Source organism: Procambarus clarkii, chromosome 6 (genome assembly GCF_040958095.1).
Source record: "Procambarus clarkii isolate CNS0578487 chromosome 6, FALCON_Pclarkii_2.0, whole genome shotgun sequence".
NCBI lineage: Eukaryota > Metazoa > Arthropoda > Malacostraca > Decapoda > Cambaridae > Procambarus > Procambarus clarkii.
The window spans coordinates 41,089,116-41,109,342 of record NC_091155.1 but is presented as its reverse complement, the minus strand read 5'-3'; the positions used below and the strand labels follow the sequence as shown (position 1 = coordinate 41,109,342).

General features: G+C 41.3%; 1 protein-coding gene across 2 annotated transcripts in view; it reads left to right on the top strand.

Moving 5' to 3' along the window:
* Nucleotides 1-20,227, top strand: part of Snx3 (sorting nexin 3) — a 63,737-nt gene that overhangs the window by 24,297 nt on the left and 19,213 nt on the right. For both annotated transcript variants that reach the window (XM_045736340.2, XM_045736339.2), the window contains exons 2-3: nucleotides 15,499-15,594; nucleotides 17,225-17,349. In XM_045736340.2, the coding sequence (XP_045592296.1) occupies nucleotides 15,499-15,594; nucleotides 17,225-17,349 (221 nt within the window). The remainder of the gene's footprint in view (nucleotides 1-15,498; nucleotides 15,595-17,224; nucleotides 17,350-20,227) is intronic.

The window sequence follows — 20,227 nt, the reverse complement described above, 5'->3', positions numbered from 1 at the left end:
TGATGTTGATAACATTACAGCCACACGTGCAGGGCCTGCTATTAGAACTTGTACTGCACGCACCCGTTCTAATGAAGCCTGGTCTTCTGACAACACTGCACCAATTGTAGACAGTTATACTGGAACACCAACTTGACTGTACCAGTACCAAGCACTCCTCTTGAGATTTTTAGTTATTTATTATGGGAGATTTGCTGAAATTTATGGTCTATGAAACGAACTTGTATGCGACCGGAGGGAGTCGGTCGGCCGAGCGGACAGCACACTGGACTTGTGATCCTGTGGTCCTGGGTTCGATCCCAGGCACCGGCGAGAAACAATGGGCAGAGTTTCTTTCACCCTGCGCCCCTGTTACCTAGCAGTAAAATAGGTACCTGGGTGTTAGTCAGCTGTCACGGGCTGCTTCCTGGGGGTGGAGGCCTGGTCGAGGACCAGGCCGCGGGGACACTAAAGCCCCGAAATCATCTCGAGAAGAATCTCAAGAAGATCACAAAGCATGTCCAATGCTTCTGACAACTCAAACAATAAGTGGGATGAAGTGAGTGTAAAAAAGCTTGCCAGATATTTGGGACTCACAATATTGATGGGTATGATGACAAGTATGATGAAAACATCATACATGTTGATGATGTATATGAAAGCAGATTTACTGGCAACAATGTTGCAACACCTGGACCATCAGGTGTGAGGCGGGCACTATTTCCATCTTCACCTCGATGAAAATTCATCATCTGACTCAGAAGACGAGAGTCGGATTACTGCTCCTGGTGCTGCTGCTAGGAGAAACCCTTGTATTGTGGATAAACTAGAATGCTTGAACAGGAATTTGAACCATTCCCTAATTCGCATCAAGAAAGGTCTGAAGTGTCGTGTCTGCTACAAGTCTGGTAAAAGGAAGGACACCAAGTGCAAGTTGTGTGGTGTGGCACTGTGTGCTGCACCATGCTACAACTTGTACCACTACAAGAGGACATACTGGGTGGATAAAGTCTGGTAAAAGGAAGGACACCAAGTGCAAGTTGTGTGGTGTGGCACTGTGTGCTGCACCATGCTACAACTTGTACCACCACAAGAGGACATACTGGGTGGATAAAGACTAATGCTTAACCCTCATCTACTCCACTTATAAAACATGGGTTGAGAAACTTCAGGAAACCTTTTCCTGGAGCAAGTGGAGTGGTTCAATCTAATGCTCAACTCATGCTCTACAAACATCATTGGGTGGTAAGTACAGACGTTATTTTTCATTTATTTATACATATGATATTGTGGTACAAACACTTATGTGAAGGAAGCAACACAAAAAACCGAGTCACAAACAATGCCGGGAACAAATAACAAATGTAAAATAATGACAAAAAGCCTGTTATTCACTTGACACTATACTTTATCTTATTGGTAATGTTGTTCTTCCATTTGCCCTTGTATGCATATATCCCTTTAGAGCATTCTATTGTGAACACTATGATACCAAAATGAATGACATAACATGAAAATTTATGTTATTAAACTGAAAAGAGTATACACATTTATGTGTGCGCGCGCCAATGGGTGCTCGCTCACGGGTAACGCCTGGCCGACTTTCGACTTTGCTGCTGGGGGGGCGCTTTTGGATCTTATATGCATATACAGTGGCACCTCGATTAACGAGCGACTCTATCTATGAGCGTTTCGAGTATCGAGCGAGCCACTCGCAGCAAATTTGTCTCTATTGACGAGCTTCATCTCTATTAACGAGCAAAACCATATGGTGCTTCCTAGCATCTCGCGGGTTCTCGCAAATTCTCGGACACCTCCGACGCCAGTGATGTTGTATCGCGCACGACAATCATCCCTATGCATTTATTTGCGCTTTTTTTTTTTTTTTTTTTTTTTTGTGATTTGTAATGTACAATGCTGCCAAACAAAGAAGCTGCTTGCTAAAGATAATGTTGTCAAGAGGAAGAAAGACATAATTACTGTGGATTTAAAGAAGGAAATTATAGCAAAGCATGAGCGTGGTTCATTCATTCCGTGTGATCTCACAAGGGAGTATGGCAGGTCCTCATCAACAATTTGCACCATTAGTAAGGGGATGAGGAGGTAAGGGAGGATGCTGCCTCTTCCAGTGAGATCAGGGAAGTGTTGGGAATATTGGAAAAGGTGACCGCATTCTTGGAAAAGCTGCCCTGATAAAGCAGTGACAACCCGGTGTGTCAACATGTTTAATGACAATTTGCTGTCTCGTTTTAGTAACATCCTAAAACAAAGACAAAAGCAATTGTCAATAGGCACGTTCTCTGCAAAAGTAGAGAAAAAGAAGAGCCAGTGATAGTGAAAATTCCCAAGTTGGGGTGAAATTCCCAAGAAGAGAGAGCCCGCCTGACTCAGAGGTGGATTCTCCTTCCACACCATAACCCCTCTCCTCCTTCCCACCTCTCCATCGTCTCCCTCAAGCCAGCAACGACTCCTCATAAGGTAAAGTAAACATGAAAACAGTACAACAAAACATTTATAATTACATGTGCAGTATTATATTTACATTATAAAATGTCATACAAGTATGGATGTTTTTTGGGAGTGGAATGGATTAAATTTATTTCTTTTATTTTAAATGGAGAAATTTGTTTCTTAAGACGAGCTTTCCACATAACGAGCTCGGTGCCAGAACGGATTAAACTCGTTAATCGAGGTGCCACTGTACTGTATCCCTGTAAGGAATTTTAATGCAAACAAATTGATACCCAAATGAACGACGTAGCATGAGAATTGAGATGAGAAACCTGAAGAGTATTGTATACACATTTTAGTGTTTTTGCGTGCTCACGGGTAACACTTGGCCGATTTTTGGGTTTGTTGTGGGTGGCACGCCGAGCTTTTGGACCTTACATGCCTATATCTCTGTAGAGATTTCTATTGCGAACAATTTGATACCAAAATGAACAATGTACAACGAAAATTAAGGCGAGAAACTGAAAAGAGTACCGAGTACTGTGTATACAGTACATTTTGGTGTGGCCGCTCGCTCATGGCAAACGCTCGGCCCACCTTGGAATAGGCTGGGGCGCGTATGCCGGGAACACGAAAGTGTTAAGTGTTGTTTATGTCCTCGCACATTTATGTATTTTTGTTTGCTCATCTCTACATTTTTTTGTTTGAACATCTCTACATATTTATTTTGTTTGTGCATCTACATATTTTTGCTTGTACATCTTTACATTTTTGTTTGTGCATCTCTATATGCTGTATTTGTTTTGTTTGCCCATCTCTATATATTTTTGTTTGCTCTACTCTTTATTGTCAAGAATGATTCAATTTGCTCAACACCATTTGTCAAGATCCTGTTTTAGGCATTAATTATTTAATAATAAAAGAAATAGTGTACATTGCATTTATAACCAGCCACATCTATTCTGGTATGTAAAGTCAAGGAGTACTTGAGGTAGGGTGTATTGGGGTGAAGATGAAGCCTACCGAGTGCTTGGGTGACCTAGTGAGCCACTGTTCCGTGTTGTCCCCAATTCCTTGTGTTCGACTCGGCCGCCTTGCCTCCCAGTATAAATAGTGCTCTGGCAGTATGTTTGCTGTATATGTACTACTTAAGATTTAGAAAACATGCCTGTTATCAGATAGGAAAACAAATGCTATTTTTCAGATGAAAATATTTGTACAATATTTTGTAACACAGTTTGATAATTGTATCCCACTGTCTTGCATTCCCATAATGTTGCATTTTAAACTTTGAATTGAAGCATATGAGCTTTAGAAGAATTGAATGTCTTCCTTCAGAGTACAAAATGTTGCGACACATTTAGCACTTTATCGTTCCGATGATGCTGAAATTCATTTGCCATCGGCCATGTTTGCTAAATTTTTAGTTTTCAGTTCCTGAGCTATATTCTGTTTGCATCAACCAATCCAAAAACTTACGAAAAGTGCCATTATTGTATGAACTGTATGTATCTAGAGCGTGAGTGAACCAACCAGTTTCCCCTCACCCATGAGGTCTCACTTGTGACATAAACATTCGTATATTCATTGCTGTCGTACATAATGTACTATAAAACAACTTTTTTGCTTCTTTACTCTACAGAATTCATATGCAGTTATAGTGACACCAAAATTGTAGTTACTGTATCTGTCTGCCTGTTGATTTTGGGGATCAGTGTCCCCTGCAACCATTGTCTTTGACCAGACCTTTTGGTTGCTAGTTTGATCAACCAGGCTGTTTAGTGCAGCTGCTTGCAGCCTGACATACGAGTCATAACCTAGTTGATCAGGTATTCTTTTAAGGTGCTTGTCGAGTTCTCTCTTGAATTCTGCGAGAGGTCAGCCAGTTATGCCCCAAATGTGTATGGGAAGAGCGTTGAAAAGTCTTGGGTCATTGATGTTGATCGAGTTCTCTTTCAACATGCCCATTGCACCTCTGCTTTTCAGTGGGGCTATTTTACACATCCTGTCATGCCTTCTGGTCTTGTGGGATGTTATTTGTGTGTGCAGATTTGGAACCAGATCTTCTAATATTTTCCAAGTGTAAATTATATTTTTTTCCCACCAGCACACTAGGGAATAGAGAGTGCAGAATTTTTAGGCAGTCCCAATAATTTAGATGTTTTATTGAGTGGATTCTAGCAGTAAAATATGTTTGCACACTCCATGTCGGCAATTTCTCCAGCTTTGAATGGGGGCTGTTAGTGTGCGACAATATTCCACTCTTAACCCTTAAACTGCGCAACGCACCTGTAGGCCCTCGTCTGGTTTGCACAATGCGCCTCCGGGTATTTGTATTTTTCACGTTCCATTCAAAACTCCTGCGACTATGTGAGATTATCCCTTTTTAGTGGTGAGTAGGTTACAAGAAACCTCAGTGAGAAAGGACTGAACTAGCATCAAACAAATGCTGAGGGCAGATTATACTTTAATGACTGACCAGGGATGCATAGAGCAGCTGCAGGAGTCCAAATCCTTGGCACTCCTTATCCACTAGGTCGTGGAGCTTCTGGGGCCTCAGAAGGTTATCAGAGTAGCTCAAATGGTCTTCACATCGATATAGAATTTATATTTGATGTGTATGGCCATGAAAGTAGTTTGAATCCAAGTAATCCAGGCAACTTAAAAAGGATCATGATAGTAATATGAATATTGGCAAAGTCAGTATTGGGTGCAAGGGTCTGAAGGTGTGAACGTAAAGGCACTTGTACTTAACAGCTAGTTTATTCATAAAACTTAATGCTAACAGTACATGACAAGAACAATCTAACGTTACGTTAACGTCGGACGTGGTGCTTGACAAGGCTAAACTAGCCGGAACACTTGCTTCTGGTTCGGACCACTTGCGGTATCGCTGACCCTGTCTACACTTAACAACAGTGGGCAACCACTCCAGACGCAATAACAGCTTGACGAGACTGCGGCAAGTAGCAATAACATACAGTGAAAGACAACGGCCCTCGATGGTGCCAGATGTGAATTTGAGATCAATGAGGGTGATTACAGTTGCAATAATGCACGGCCCCACGTTGGTGCCAGATTTGAGTCGGGTCAATGTGAGGCAATCAATGTTGGAACCAATCACGGCCCCACGTTGGTGCCAGATGCGCGATCCGTGGCCAGCGTGGGATGATTGATGACTGAATGACAACAACTGACAGACTTGTCACTGAGACGAGTCTTCCGTGCAACACTCAATTTATTACGTTACTTTAATCAGTCAATATAGTTACGTTACTATGTCACCAAGACATGCAATCACAACAAAGGTCAATGCAGTCAACAATGGCTACGGGTAATTAGCAATCCCTGAGTAATCGTATGAGGATCTGTCACAGCCTGACAGCTCACTCAATTCACAAAGAATTTACGTTAATGCTCGGCGTCACTAAGACCGCTTAACTAACATCGATCAGTCAATACGATTACTAATCACCACATATCAAATCAATTGAAATTAACAGACTAATATCTCGAGGATAATTGAACATGAAGTTACACTGATGTTGCAAGTTAATGAACACAAGTTATACTGACTTCTCAAGATACTGAACACAAAGTTACACTGACGTCTTGAGAATAACTGAACACACCAATACGGGTCACTGAGACCAACAACAATACACTAAACCAAAGTACACGAGGTCACACAGACCACCTACAAATCTTAAAACACCACACACACACACACACACACACACAACACTGACACACTCACGTGTCACCAAACCAATAATAATACACAAAGTAAATAACTCTTACTTGGACTTAACAGCATGTCCCCTGGAAATAGAGAACAGCATGGACATGGGTTAATCACACAGTGATGGTATATAAATAAACACACTAAACACAGTAAAATACACACGTCACAAAGACAACTAAATGTGTAAAACTGAATGTGTAAGATGACAATCACACTAAAGATCTGGCTACAGTATTCACACAGAAAAGCTGTAGCAGGTCTTTACCTATCGTGCTTCCTCAGGGAATCGAACTCGGTCCCGTAGGGGAACTAGTGAGAATGAACACCAGACGGCTGAATCAAATTCAACACAAGGAATTTACACAACAAAAGATACAGAGAAATAATGTTTGAGTACTCATGTTAATTTATACCGGTATGTCACACTCACAAGCATCAATCTCACACACACTAGCCCCAGCTGTTGATTGAAGCGCGAACCAGGGGCGGCGGAGTGTGGTGGGACACTGCGTTCAGAGGTAGCAAGGTGAGGATGGACAGCGAGGTAAGGCTGGCCTCGAGGTGGCGAGATGAGGCGGGCTGCCTGGCTGGTGGATGCTGTGGAGGTAGCCACGAGCGCGCGATGCTAAGGTCGAGAATGGCTTGGACGACTCTCCCACCAACACACTGACATAATGTCACACTGACATAAGTTGACATAATAGCACTAGAGATCTGCCCTGAGGATGATAAACTAATGATCATAAATGCATATAGTCCACCGCCAAGCAGCACATGGTCAAAGGAGGAGCTAGATAGTAAACGAGAAGGTCTTGTAACAATAATGAGAGATTATAGCGAGAGCAGATAAAGATAGATCACGACTGTTGATAGTCGGCGACTTCAACTTGAAATCCATAGACTGGGAAGCATATGAAGCTAAAACAGAAGATTTTTGGACCTGTAGATTTGTAGACCTCATCCTGGAAACATTCTTGTATCAACATGTTAAACAAGCTATGAGGATGAGGGAAGGGGACGTTCCCTCCATGCTAGATTTGATATTAACCAGGAAGGAGGAAGAGATATTTGATATTCAGTACCTTAAAAGTGACCATGTCTTTTTGGGAATAAAGTATGCAATGCATTATAATGTGGCAGAAAATAAGGAGGTTGAAGCAGTTGAAAAAACCTGACTTCAGGAGAGGACATTATGACGACCTTAGACATTTTTTTAGTGAGTATAATTGGACAGACTTGTTGCTAGGCTAGGAAGTGAATGAGATGTATGTCAAGTTTTGTGAAATATATGATAGAGGCACAAAAAAATTTATACCAAAACAGAGATGCAGAATTAGGAAACAGGATTGGTTCAACAGAAATTGCGAGAGGGCCAGAGACCAAAAGATACAAAAATGGAATCAATACAGGAAGAGGCCAAACCCCCAAACATACCAGCGATACAAAGATGCGAGAAACAACTACACGACAGTGAGGAGAGAGGCAGAAAGAAATTTTGAAAAGGGATTGCAGACAAATGTAAAACAGAACCAGGTCTATTCTATAAATTCATAAACAACAAACTGCAGGTAAAGGATAATATTCAGACGTTGAAAATGGGAAATAGATTCATGGAAAATGAAAAGGAAATGTGTGAAACATTAAACGAAAAGTTCCAAAGTGTGTTTGTACAAAATGAAATCTTCAGGAACCAGACACGATAAGAATTCCAGGGAACAACATAGAGCACATAGAGGTGTCTAGATACGAAGTGGAAAAAATGCTCAAGGAGCTAAGTAAGAACAAAGCAGTTGGTCCAGATGGAGTTTCACCATGGGTTCTGAGAGAATGTGCACCTGAGCTCAGCATTCCACTTCAACTGATTTTTCAGGGATCCCTGTTTACAGGAGTTGTAGCTGATGTGTGGAAAAAAGCTAACATGGTTCCAATATACGAAAGTGGAAGCAGGGAAGTCCCCCTTAATTATGCACCGGTATCATTGACAAGTGTAATAGTCAAAATATTGGAAAAAATAATTAAAACTAAATAGATAGAATACCTGGAGAAAAAGATATAACATCAGACGGTATGGTTTTTGATCTGGAAGATCCTGTGTAACGAACTTACTCAGTTTTTATGATCGAGCCACAGAGATTTTACAGGAAAGAGATGGTTTGGTTGACTGCATCTATCTAGACCTAAAAAAGGTTTTCGACAGTTCCCCATAAGAGGTTGTTCTGGAAACTGGAACATATTGGAGGGGTGACAGGTAAGTTTCTAACATGGATGAAAAATTTCCTAACTGATAGGAAAATGAGGGCTGTAATCAGAGGCAAGGTATCGGATTGGAGGAATGTCATGAGTGGAGTACCACAGGGTTCAGTTCTTGCACCGGTAATGTTCATTGTCTACATAAACGATCTACCAGTGGGATTACAGAATTATATGAACATGTTTGCTGATGATGCTAAGGTAATAGGGAAGATAAGAAACCTAGATGATTGTCATGCTCTTCAAGAAGACCTGGGCAAAATAAGTATATGGAGTATACTTAGTATAAGTATAAATGCCATGTTATGGAATGTGGAATTGGAGAACATAGACCCCACACAACCTATAAATTTTGTGACAAATCTTTAAAGAATTCTGACAAAGAAAGAGATCTAGGGGTGGTTCTAGATAGAAAATTGTCACCTGAGGACCACATTAAGAACATTGTGCGAGGAGCCTATACTACACTTTGTAATTTAAGAATTGCTTTTAAATACATGGATGGAGACATACTAAAGAAATTGTTCATGACTTCTGTTAGACCAAAACTGGAATATGCAGCAGTTGTGTGGTGCCCATATCTTAAGAAGCACATCAACAAACTGGAAAAGGTGCAACGACATGCTACTAAGTGACTCCCAGAACTGAAGGACAAGCGCTATGAGGAAAGGTTAGTCATTAACACTTTCGTGCCCCATTGGGATGGTAAAAAAAAAAGCGGTATGTGCGCGCGGCGTTTTTGCCGCGTAAGCGTAAAAACAAAAATGTCTATACTCTTTTTACTCTCCTGACCTTAGTTCTTGAGCTACGTATTTCATTTTGGTACCAACGTGTTCGCAATAAAATTCTCTAGAAGAACATCAGTGGAAAAAAAGTCACGAAACGTATAGCGATACCAGCACCAAATAAATAACTACGAAGATGACTCACCGTGAGCGCCCAACAGCAACAAAATGTTTTTACTCTTGGGATTGTTATCACCTCCACACTTGTCCTACAGCGTTAATTTTGGTATCAATGGACTCGCAATGAAATTCCCAACACGGTGATATGAATATAAGCGTAGAATAATGGTCGCGGCCCACCCGCAAGAGTGTGGGAAGTGGTGAAATTGTTACCCGGTATCGGTGACGGGACGACACATGTGCGATACGGCGCTTTGAAAGTTTATACTTATTTCACTCTCCTGACATTATTATTCTATGTACGTCATTCATTTTTGTGTCAATGTGTTCGCAATAGAATGTTCTATGAGCCCGTAGGTAAAAAAGATCAACAAAGCGTAAGATAGAATAGCGCCAAATATAAAACAACGCTGGAACATATCAGTGAGCGTCAAACACACACGAAATGTTTTTACTTTTGTTATGTTTGTCAAGTTTATACTTGTTGCACACAGTTATTTTTGGTTGTACATTGATCGGAATAAAATTCCCTAAACAGACATATGCATATAATACATGATATGGGGGAAGCATTACCAGCATAAACGGCTAAAGTCACCCACCTGCAACCCGTTTGGGACATAATACCATTTGATCGAAGTGGTCCACACCTTTCATGAACTTATTGTACCATGCAGCCTAGTGGTGAGAAAGAGAGCCTCATGGCGCGCAGTTTGAAACAAACCCAAAGTAAATCGGATAAAAATTGAATTTTATACAAATATTTTAAAAGAGGACATAAATTTATGTCCACCATGCGGGAGCGGGTAGGCGAAACAGGATGCCGGGAGGAGTCCTCATCCGCAGAAAGTGTTAAATATGCAAAAACTAGAAGATAGAAGAAAAATAGGCGATACGATCACTACGTTCAAAATAGTAACAGGAATTGATAAAATTGATAGGGAAGATTCCTGGGACCCGGAACTTCAAGAACAAGAGGCCATGAATTTAAACTAACAAAAAGCTGCCGGAGAAATATAAGAAAATTCACTTTTGTAAACAGAGTGGTCGACGGTTGGAACAAGTTAGGTGAGAAGGTGGTGGAGGCCAAAACCGTCAGTAATTTCAAAGCGTTATATGACAGAGTACTGGGAAGACGGGACACCACGAGCATAGCTCTCATCCTGTAACTACACTTAGGTAATTACACTATGATCACTCATTCCCAAGGGGGGCTTCCAACTTGACTTCCCTTATTTCCGACTCATTTAGGGTAAATATCAGATCAAGCAAAGCTGGTTCATCCTCTCCTCTCATCCTAGTCAGTCCCTTGACGTGTTGACTTAGAAAGTTTCTTGTTGCCACGTCCAGCAGCTTGGCTCTCCATGTGTCTGGTCCTCCATGTGGGTCTCTGTTCCCCCAATCTATCTTCCCATGGTTGAAGTCCCCCATGTTTAGTAGTCTGAATCCGTTCCTGCTAGCCACAGAAGCTGCTCTCTATTATATTGATGGTGGCCATGTTGTTTCTATCATATTCCTGTCTGGGTCTTCTGTCGTTCGGTGGGGGGTTATATATGACTACTACTACAATTTTCTGGCCTCCAGTTGCTATGGTGCCTGATATGTAGTCACTGAAACCTTCACAGTTCTGATTTACCATCTCTTCAAAACTCCAACCCATTCTTATCAGCAAAGCTACACCACCACCTCCTCTCCCTTTTCTTTCTTTCCTCACTATAAAGTTGTCCTGTGGAAACACTGCATTTGTTATGGTTTTCGTTAGCTTTATTTCTGTGAGTGCTATTATGTCTGGGTTTTCTTCTAGTGCCCATTCTCTGAGTTCACTTGTTTTATTTGTAATCCCATCTATGTTAGTGTACATTGCCTTGAAGCTCACTTTCTTCTGTTCATTTTCTTGTCCCCTTCTTGGCGAGCATTCTGCTGGTGTGGGAAGCTGTTCCGTGGGTGAGAAGATCTGTGAGGTGGCTTGCAGGGTCTCAGAGGATTTTGGGGTGGGGGTGGGGGTTCAAGGGAAGGGGGGACAGGTAGGGTGTGGGTTAAGGAGATAGGGGGGACATGGAGGATACGGGGTGAGGGGGGAGGAGGAGGGATAGGGAGTGTATGGGATGAAGGGGGATGGGGGGGGGGGGGCAGGAGGGTGGGACATGGTGGGAATGGGGGAGGGGTGATAGGGTCAGAATGGGGTGGGGGGGGGAGGAAGGGTCGGGTGAGTATTTGGGTGGGGGCAGGTAGGGTGAGGGGAAGGGAGAGTTTCTATGCAGAGGGGGGGTGGTGGTAATTACCTAAGTGTAATTACCTAAGTGTAGTTACAGGATGAGAGCTACGCTCGTGGTGTCCCGTCTTCCCTGCACTCTGTCATATAACGCTTTGAAACTACTGACGGTCTTGGCCTCCACCACCTTCTCACTTAACTTGTTCCAACCGTCTACCACTCTATTTGCGAAGGTGAATTTTCTTATATTTCTTCGGCATCTGTGTTTAGCTAGTTTAAATCTATGACCTCTTGTTCTTGAAGTGCCAGGTCTCGGGAAATCTTCCCTGTCGATTTTATCAATTCCTGTTACTATTTTGTATGTAGTGATCATATCGCCTCTTTTTCTTCTGTCTTCTAGTTTTGGCATGTTTAATGCTTCTAACCTCTCCTCGTAGCTCTTACCCTTCAGTTCTGGGAGCCACTTAGTAGCATGTCTTTGCACCTTTTCCAGTTTGTTGATGTGCTTCTTAAGATATGGGCACCACACAACAGCTGCATATTCTAGCTTTGGCCTAACAAAAGTCATGAACAATTTCTTTAGTATATCGCCATCCATGTATTTAAATGCAATTCTGAAGTTAGAAAGCATAGCATAGGCTCCTTGCACAATATTCTTTGTGGTCCTCAGGTGATAGTTTTCTATCTAGAACCACTCCTAGATCTCTTTCTTTATCAGAATTCTTTAAAGATTTCTCACATAATATATAGGTTGTGTGGGGTCTATGTTCTCCTATTCCACATTCCATAACATGACATTTATTTACATTAAATTCCATTTGCCAAGTGGTGCTCCATATACTTATTTTGTCCAGGTCTTCTTGAAGGGCATGACAGTCATCTAAATTTCTTATCCTTCCTATTACCTTAGCATCATCAGCAAACATGTTCATATAATTCTGTATACCAACTGGTAGATCATTTATGTAGACAATAAACATCACTGGTGCAAGAACTGAACCCTGTGGTACTCCACTTGTGACATTTCTCCATTCCGATACATTGCCTCTGATTACTGCCCTCATTTTTCTATCAGTCAGAAAATTTATCATCCATGTTAGAAGCTTACCTGTCACCCCTCCAATATTTTCCAGTTTCCAGAACAACCTCTTATGTGGAACTCTGTCGAAAGCCTTTTTTAGGTCCAGATAGATGCAGTCAATCCAACCATCTCTTTCCTGTAATATCTCTGTGGCTCGATCATAGAAACTGAGTAAATTCGATACACAGGATCTTCCAGATCGAAAACCATACTGTCTGTCTGATATTATATCATTTCTCTCCAGGTGTTCTACCCATTTAGTTTTGATTAGCCTTTCCAATACTTTCACTATTACACTTGTCAATGATACAGGTCTATAATTGAGGGGTCTTCCCTGCTGCCACTTTTGTAGATTGGAACTATGTTAGCCTGTTTCCACACGTCTGCTACGATTCCTGTACACAGGGATGCCTGAAAGATCAGGTGAAGTGGAATGCTGAGCTCAGATGCACATTCTCTCAGAACCCATGGTGAAACGCCATCTGGGCCAGCTGCTTTGTTCTTCCCGAGCTCCTTTAGCATATTTTCCACTTCATCTCTTAGACACCTCTATCCGCTCTATGTTGTTCTCTAGAATTCTTATTGTGTCTGGTTCTCTGAAGATTTCATTTTGTACAAACACACTTTGGAACTTTTCATTTAATGTTTCACACATTTCCTTTTCATTTTCCGTGAATCTGTTTCCCATTTTCAACCTCTGGATATTATCCTTTACCTGCAATTTGTTGTTTATGAATTTGTAGAATAGGCCCGGTTCTGTTTTACATTTATCTGCTATCCCTTTTTCAAAATTTCTTTCTGCCTCTCTCCTTACTGCTGTATAGTTGTTTCTCGCATCTTTGTATCGCTGGTATGTTTGGGGGTTTGGCCTCTTCCTATACTGATTCCATTTTTGTGTCTTTTGGTCTCTTGCCCTCTCACAATTTCTGTCGAACCAATCCTGTTTTCTGGCCCTGCATCTCTGTTTTGGTATGAATGTTTGTGTGCCTTCCTCGTATAGTTTTAAAAATTTGGCATACATTTCATTTACTTCCCTGCCTAGCAACAATTCTGTCCAATTACACTCATTAAAAAAATTTCGAAGTTCCCCATAGTTGCCTCTCCTTAAATCGAGTTTATCAACTGTTTCAGTGTCCCCATTTTCTTCTAGATGATATCTTAAAGCATATTTAATGTCTAACAGGACGTGATCACTCTTTCCCAAGGGAGGAAGGTACTGGATGTCAAAAATCTCTTCTTCTTTCCTGGTGAATACTAGATCCAGTACTGACGGTATATCTCCTTCCCTCATTCTTGTAGCTTGCTTTATGTGTTGATACAAGAATGTCTCCAGAATGAGGTTCACAAATCTGCATGTCCAAAAGTCCTCCGTTCTTGCTTCATAGGCCTCCCAGTCTATTGCTCTAAAGTTGAAGTCCCCCAGTATCAACAGCCGTGATTTATCTTTATCTGCTTGTACAATAATATCTCTCATGACCATTATGAGGCCCTCTCGTTTGTCATCCAGTTCTTCCTTTGTCCATGTGTTGCTGCTGGTGGGCTGTAGGTATTTACAATTATCAGCTTATCATCCTGATTCCAGACCTGCAATGCCATTATGTCAATATCTCGAGGGTTTTCAAATATTAACTCTTTTACCTTCAGGTGTTTTTTCACCAGTACAGCCACTCCTCCTCCCTTCCTAGTTTTCCTGTCACGTCTCCAAACTGAGTAGCCTCTTGGGTGTGTGTAATTACCTAAGTGTAATTACCTAAGTGTAGTTACAGGATGAGAGCTTCTAGATCTCTTTCTTTATCAGAATTCTTTAAAGATTTCTCACATAATATATAGGTTGTGTGGGGTCTATGTTCTCCTATTCCACATTCCATAACATGACATTTATTAACATTAAATTCCATTTGCTAAGTGGTGCTCCATATACTTATTTTGTCCAGGTCTTCTTGAAGGGCATGACAGTCATCTAAATTTCTTATCCTTCCTATTATCTTAGCATCATCAGCAAACATGTTCATATAATTCTGTATACCAACTGGTAGATCATTTATGTACACAATAAACATCACTGGTGCAAGAACTGAACCCTGTGGTACTCCACTTGTGACATTTCTCCATTCTGATACATTGCCTCTGATTACTGCCCTCATTTTTCTATCAGTCAGAAAATTTTTCATCCATGATTGAAGCTTACCTGTCACCCCTCCAATATTTTCCAGTTTCCAGAACAACCTCTTATGTGGAACTCTGTCGAAAGCCTTTTTTAGGTCCAGATAGATGCAGTCAACCCAACCATCTCTTTCCTGTAATATCTCTGTGGCTCGATCATAGAAACTGAGTAAATTCGATACACAGGATCTTCCAGATCGAAAACCATACTGTCTGTCTGATATTATTATATTTCTCTCTAGGTGTTCTACCCATTTAGTTGTGATTAGTTTTTGTGTGTGTGTGTGTGTGTGTGTGTGTGTGTGTGTGCAGGTTGGGGAGTGGGGTATACAGTATAGGGGTGACCATGTACCCTTCAAGGGCTCATTCCTCTAAAATGTTTAATTTAGTTGTTTCAGTCTATTATAGAGGAGCTACATCATTTTCGATTGATGGTAAATCCCTGAACTTGAGAAAAGTTTAATTTGGTCACTGGGCATTTTGTTAATGAATTTAATTTTGGATTTTAACTTTTTATTGATTTTTCTTTGCATATACAGTATATTGTACTGGTATAATAGATACCCCTCGGGCATCTTAATAGGATTTATTCATATCAGTGTTTTTTTTTAACCTTAATTACTGTATTTTGAAAATGGTCAGTGTTATATATAGTGCATATGTAAATTTGCAGAAAATCTGTCTTTTTCACTAACTAAATGTTAATTTTCAGACCAACTTACCAGTGTTTAAGGTGAAGGAATCAAGTGTGCGGAGGAGGTACAGTGATTTTGAATGGTTAAGAAATGAGCTTGAAAGGGACAGCAAGGTTAGTTCATTTAGTTCTTTATGGTTTACGTTCTTAGAACAGCCAGTATAATCAGGTTATTTATGCTTGAGGAAGCTGAGTGCAGTTAATGATGATCTTGAGAGAGAGAGATTAGCTTAGCAGTGAGCCTTTTGGCCAGTCTAATGCTATAAGGTGTCGTGTTGTTAGGCAAGGACAGTAACCTGGCTGCAAAGTCTGTGTTACCTTCACAAGTAAGGTTGCTACTGTGGTAATCATACGGTGTATTGATGAATCTGCAACTGCACCTCAGAGCCAGGGAATACTGTGATGGGTTTTGTTATGTAATTGGTTTACAGTGTCTGTTTATAGTGCTCTGACTAGATTGGGACTGTTTCAGATTAGACCTACAGTATATTAGTAGCAAATCTGACCTATGTTAGTAGCAAATTTTAAGCACTGAATCCTCATATGTCCTGTCATGCCCAGTGGTCTTTGGTAATCTTGTATCTCCCTGCCACTCCCTCCACCACCATCTTTCCTGGACAGAAAGAAAGTCACAGTCAGAGATGAGGTCGAGCTGGAGAGAGGTGACCAGTTGGGTCCCCCAAAAGGCTTGGGAACATTGTTGTTCTTAATACAGAATGTGTATGACCTACCTGATGGAGTGAACTTTTTACATGTCAGTGTTTGTAGATGATGCAAAGCTAATGAGGATTGTAAAAAATGAGGAGGATTGCAAAAAATTACTGGGAGGTATAATTTTGGTGAAAGACACCCCAAGAGTGGGCAGATACATGTCTGCAAGAACTTATTCTAAATAGTGAGCACAATCAGAGAACATTATAAATATCAGAAGTTCACAGTTGTTCAACATCCTCCCAGCTAGTATAAGAAATATTGCTGGAATAACCGTGGGCATCTTTAAGAGAAAAGTACTGTAGTGTGTTTTCTTCAAGAAGTGCCGGACCAACCGGGCTGTGGTGGGTATGTGGGCCTGCGGGCCGCTCCAAGCAACAGCCTGGTGGACCAAGCTCTCACAAGTCGAGCCTGGCCTCGGGCCAAGCTTGGGGAGTAGAACTACTCCCAGGACCCCATCCAGGTACAAGGGGTATTGAAGATGGAAAAGGGAAAAGTAGAAACCAGAAGGTATCTACACCATAAGGGGACAGTAACTACAGGAGTTGGATAGAAAAGGATTTAGAAGTAGATATAATTCCAACATTAACAGCAGAGGTACACAAAAACAGGGTAACATCAGCCACATATGGTAAGCTGGCAAAATTGTCATATAAGAACCTAAATAAGGACTCGTTCATGGCAATCTACAGCCTATGGTAAACAAATGCAGGAATACAGTACCAGCCAGAAATCTGCACCTTGTGAAACACAAAACATGCAGTAAATAGAAAAAGTGCAAAACTTTGCAACAAAATAGCAAACAGAATCAGAATAACATCAGAACCAAGATGTTATTTAGTTATAAATATTTTTAAGAACATGACATAATTCTGTCCTGCTTTTATTGCAAGATGCTCACATGGGAAACGAGGATTCCTTAGCAGTATTTGACCATCCTCGTGATAAAATATGTTTATGCCTTTATGATTAGTTAATAAGCTGATACTGTGCATGTTAAATGTTTATTTCATACTATCGTCTCTTAAACCAGATAGTTGTGCCACCACTACCTGGAAAGGCATTAAAGAGGCAACTACCATTCCGAGGAGATGATGGCATATATGAAGAGGAATTTATTGAGGATCGACGCAAAGGACTTGAAGTTTTTATTAACAAGTAAGTTTACATAAATCTTGGCATTATAAATTAGGTTACAAAAGTGGAGGTTTAGCAAAGATGTACTCACCTAGTCGTGTTTGGAGGGGTTGAGCGTTGGCTCTTTGGTCCCACCTCTTGATCGTCAATCAACTGGTGTACAGATTCTTGAGTCTGTTTGGCTCTTATCATATCTACATTTTAAACTGTGTATGGAGTCACCCTCCACTACATCAGTCTAATGCATTCCATTTGTTAACTAATCTGACACACACTCGCACAAAAAAAATCCTTCTGATATGTACTTATTTGAGTAATGTACTCAGTTTCCACCTGTGTCCCTGTGTATGTTTACCATCTGTGTTAAATAGTTTGTCTTTATCTTCCTTGTCATTTCCTTGAGAATTTTATAAGTATTGATCATGTCTCTGAACTCTTCTGTTTTCCAGTGTTGTAAGGTTCAGTTCCCGTAGTCCCTCCTTGTACCTTGTGATGATTTTGGGATTTAGCGTCCCCGCGGCCCGATACTCAACCAGGCCTCCTGGTTGCTGGACTGGTCAACCAGGCTGTTGGACACAGCTGCTTACAGCCTGATGTATGAATCACAGCCTGGTTGATCAGGTATCCTTGGAGATGTTTATTAAGTTCTTTCTTGAAGCTGTGAGGGGGTCGGCCAGTTATGCCCCTTATGTGTAGTGGAAGCGTGTTGAACAGTCTCGGGCCTCTGATGTTGATAGTTCTCTCTTGAACACTGTGAGGGGTCGGCCAGTTATGTCCCTTATGTGTAGTGGAAGCGTGTTGAACAGTCTCGGGCCTCTGATGTTGATAGTTCTCTCTGAGTACCTATTGCACCTCTGCTTTTTAATGGGGATATTTTGCACATCCTGCCATGCCTCCTGGTCTCATGTGGTGTTACTTTTGTGTGCAGATTTGGGACCAGTCCTAGCTCATACCTCTAAGCTTGGATACCAGTCTGGTGGTATTCTTTTGAACGTTCTCGAATTTAGTCCTGTGCTTGAATAGAGCTCCAAGCTGGAGCTGCTTACTCCAGGATCATTCTGACATGTGGTGTATATAATATCCTGAATGATTCCATACACAAGTTTCTTAAGGTAGTTCTTATGTTGGCCAATCTAGCATATAATGCTGTGATATGGGCTTCAGGGAACAGGTCTGGTATGGTATCAACTCCCAGATTCTTGAAGGATTTCATCTGCCAAATGGTACCTTGTATTTGGTCTCTTGCATCCTACCCGTCTTCAACACCTTACATATGCTCGAGTATGATTGAGAATGTTTTAAAGTTCCAGATATCCTTGCTGGGACTAGAACCTCCACCTACGTGATGCAAAGCCCAGTGCTTTAATAACCATTTGTCGGACCATTCCTTCAGTTTGTCCAGGTCCTCTTGTAACCTCATGCTGTCTTGATCCTTCTCATAATTTTAGCATCATCAGCAAACATTGAGAAGAATGAGTCTATACCCTCTGGAAATCATTTATATACAGTATATAAACAACAGGATATGTCCGAGTACAGAACCCTGTGGGACTCCGGTAGTGACATCACGCCATCCTGAGACCTCACACCTCGCAGTAACTCTCTGCTTCCAATTGCTTAGGTACTTCCTTATCCACTGGAGCACCTTATCAGTTACTCCTGCCTGTTTCTCCAACTTATGCACCAGCCTCTTATGGGGTACTGTGTCAGAGGTTTTCAGACAGTCCAAGAAAATACAATCTGCCAACCTTCTTTCTTGCTTAATATTTGTCACCTGGTTGTAGAATTCTATTAAACCTGTGAGGCAAGTTTGCCCATCAATGAACCATTGTTGGTGGTGTGTTACAAAGTAACTTCTCTCCAGATGTGTTACTAAGTTTTCCCTCACGATCGTCTCCATCACCTTATATGGTATACAAGTTAAGGACACTGGACTGTAGTTCAGTGTCTCTTGCCTGTCACCCATTTTGTATATTGGGGTTACATTAGTTGTCTTTCATATTTCTGGTAGGTTGCTTGTTTCCAGTGACTTCTTATATATCATGGAGAGTGTGGTAAGCTAAGTGCCTCTGGACACACTTTCAGTATCCAAGGAGAGATTGTCAGGTCCAACAGCCTTTCTCACGTCCAGATCCAACAGATATCTTCTAACTTCATTCCTGGTAATTTTGAACTCTTCCAAAGTTTCCTGGTTTGTTGCCATCTTTCTTAGTTCAGGGACCTCTCCTCTTTCTACGGTGAAGACCTTCTGGAATCCCTTCTCGAGTTCTTCATACACTTATTGAACCTTTTTTACCACATACATCAGAACAATCCTGGAATATGCAGCTCTAGCCTGAAGTCCATACCTAGTTAAACAAGACAAAGTTAGAGAAGATTCAGGTATTCAGGCTTGAGCCTCTCATCCCTGGAAAACAGAAGTTATGGGAGACTTGATCACCACCTACAAAATTCTCAGAGGAATTGACAGGGTGGACAAAGTAAAAGAAAATTTAGCGTGGGCAGAACACTAACAAGGGGACACATGTGGAAGCTTAGTACTCAAATGAGTTAGATAATTTTTCTTCAGTGTAAGGGTAGTTATCAACTGGAATGCACTAGGCAGTGATGTGGTGGAGGCAGATTCTATACTCAGTTTCAAATGTAGATATGATAGAGCCCAGTAGACTCGGTAACTTGTACATTAGTTGATTGACGGTTGAGAGGCGGGACCAGAGAGCCAAAGTTCCCTCCCCCTACAAACACAACTAGGTGAGCACAACTCTCATTCCTTGTGTACCTGTCCTCACCCATTCTCCTGTTCTCTGTTTCATCACCTGTTCTTTCACTTGTTTTCCTCCTGATGTGACTGTAGGAGCAGTTTTGGGTTGGTCTTTTGCTTTACAGTATTTGTTATGTT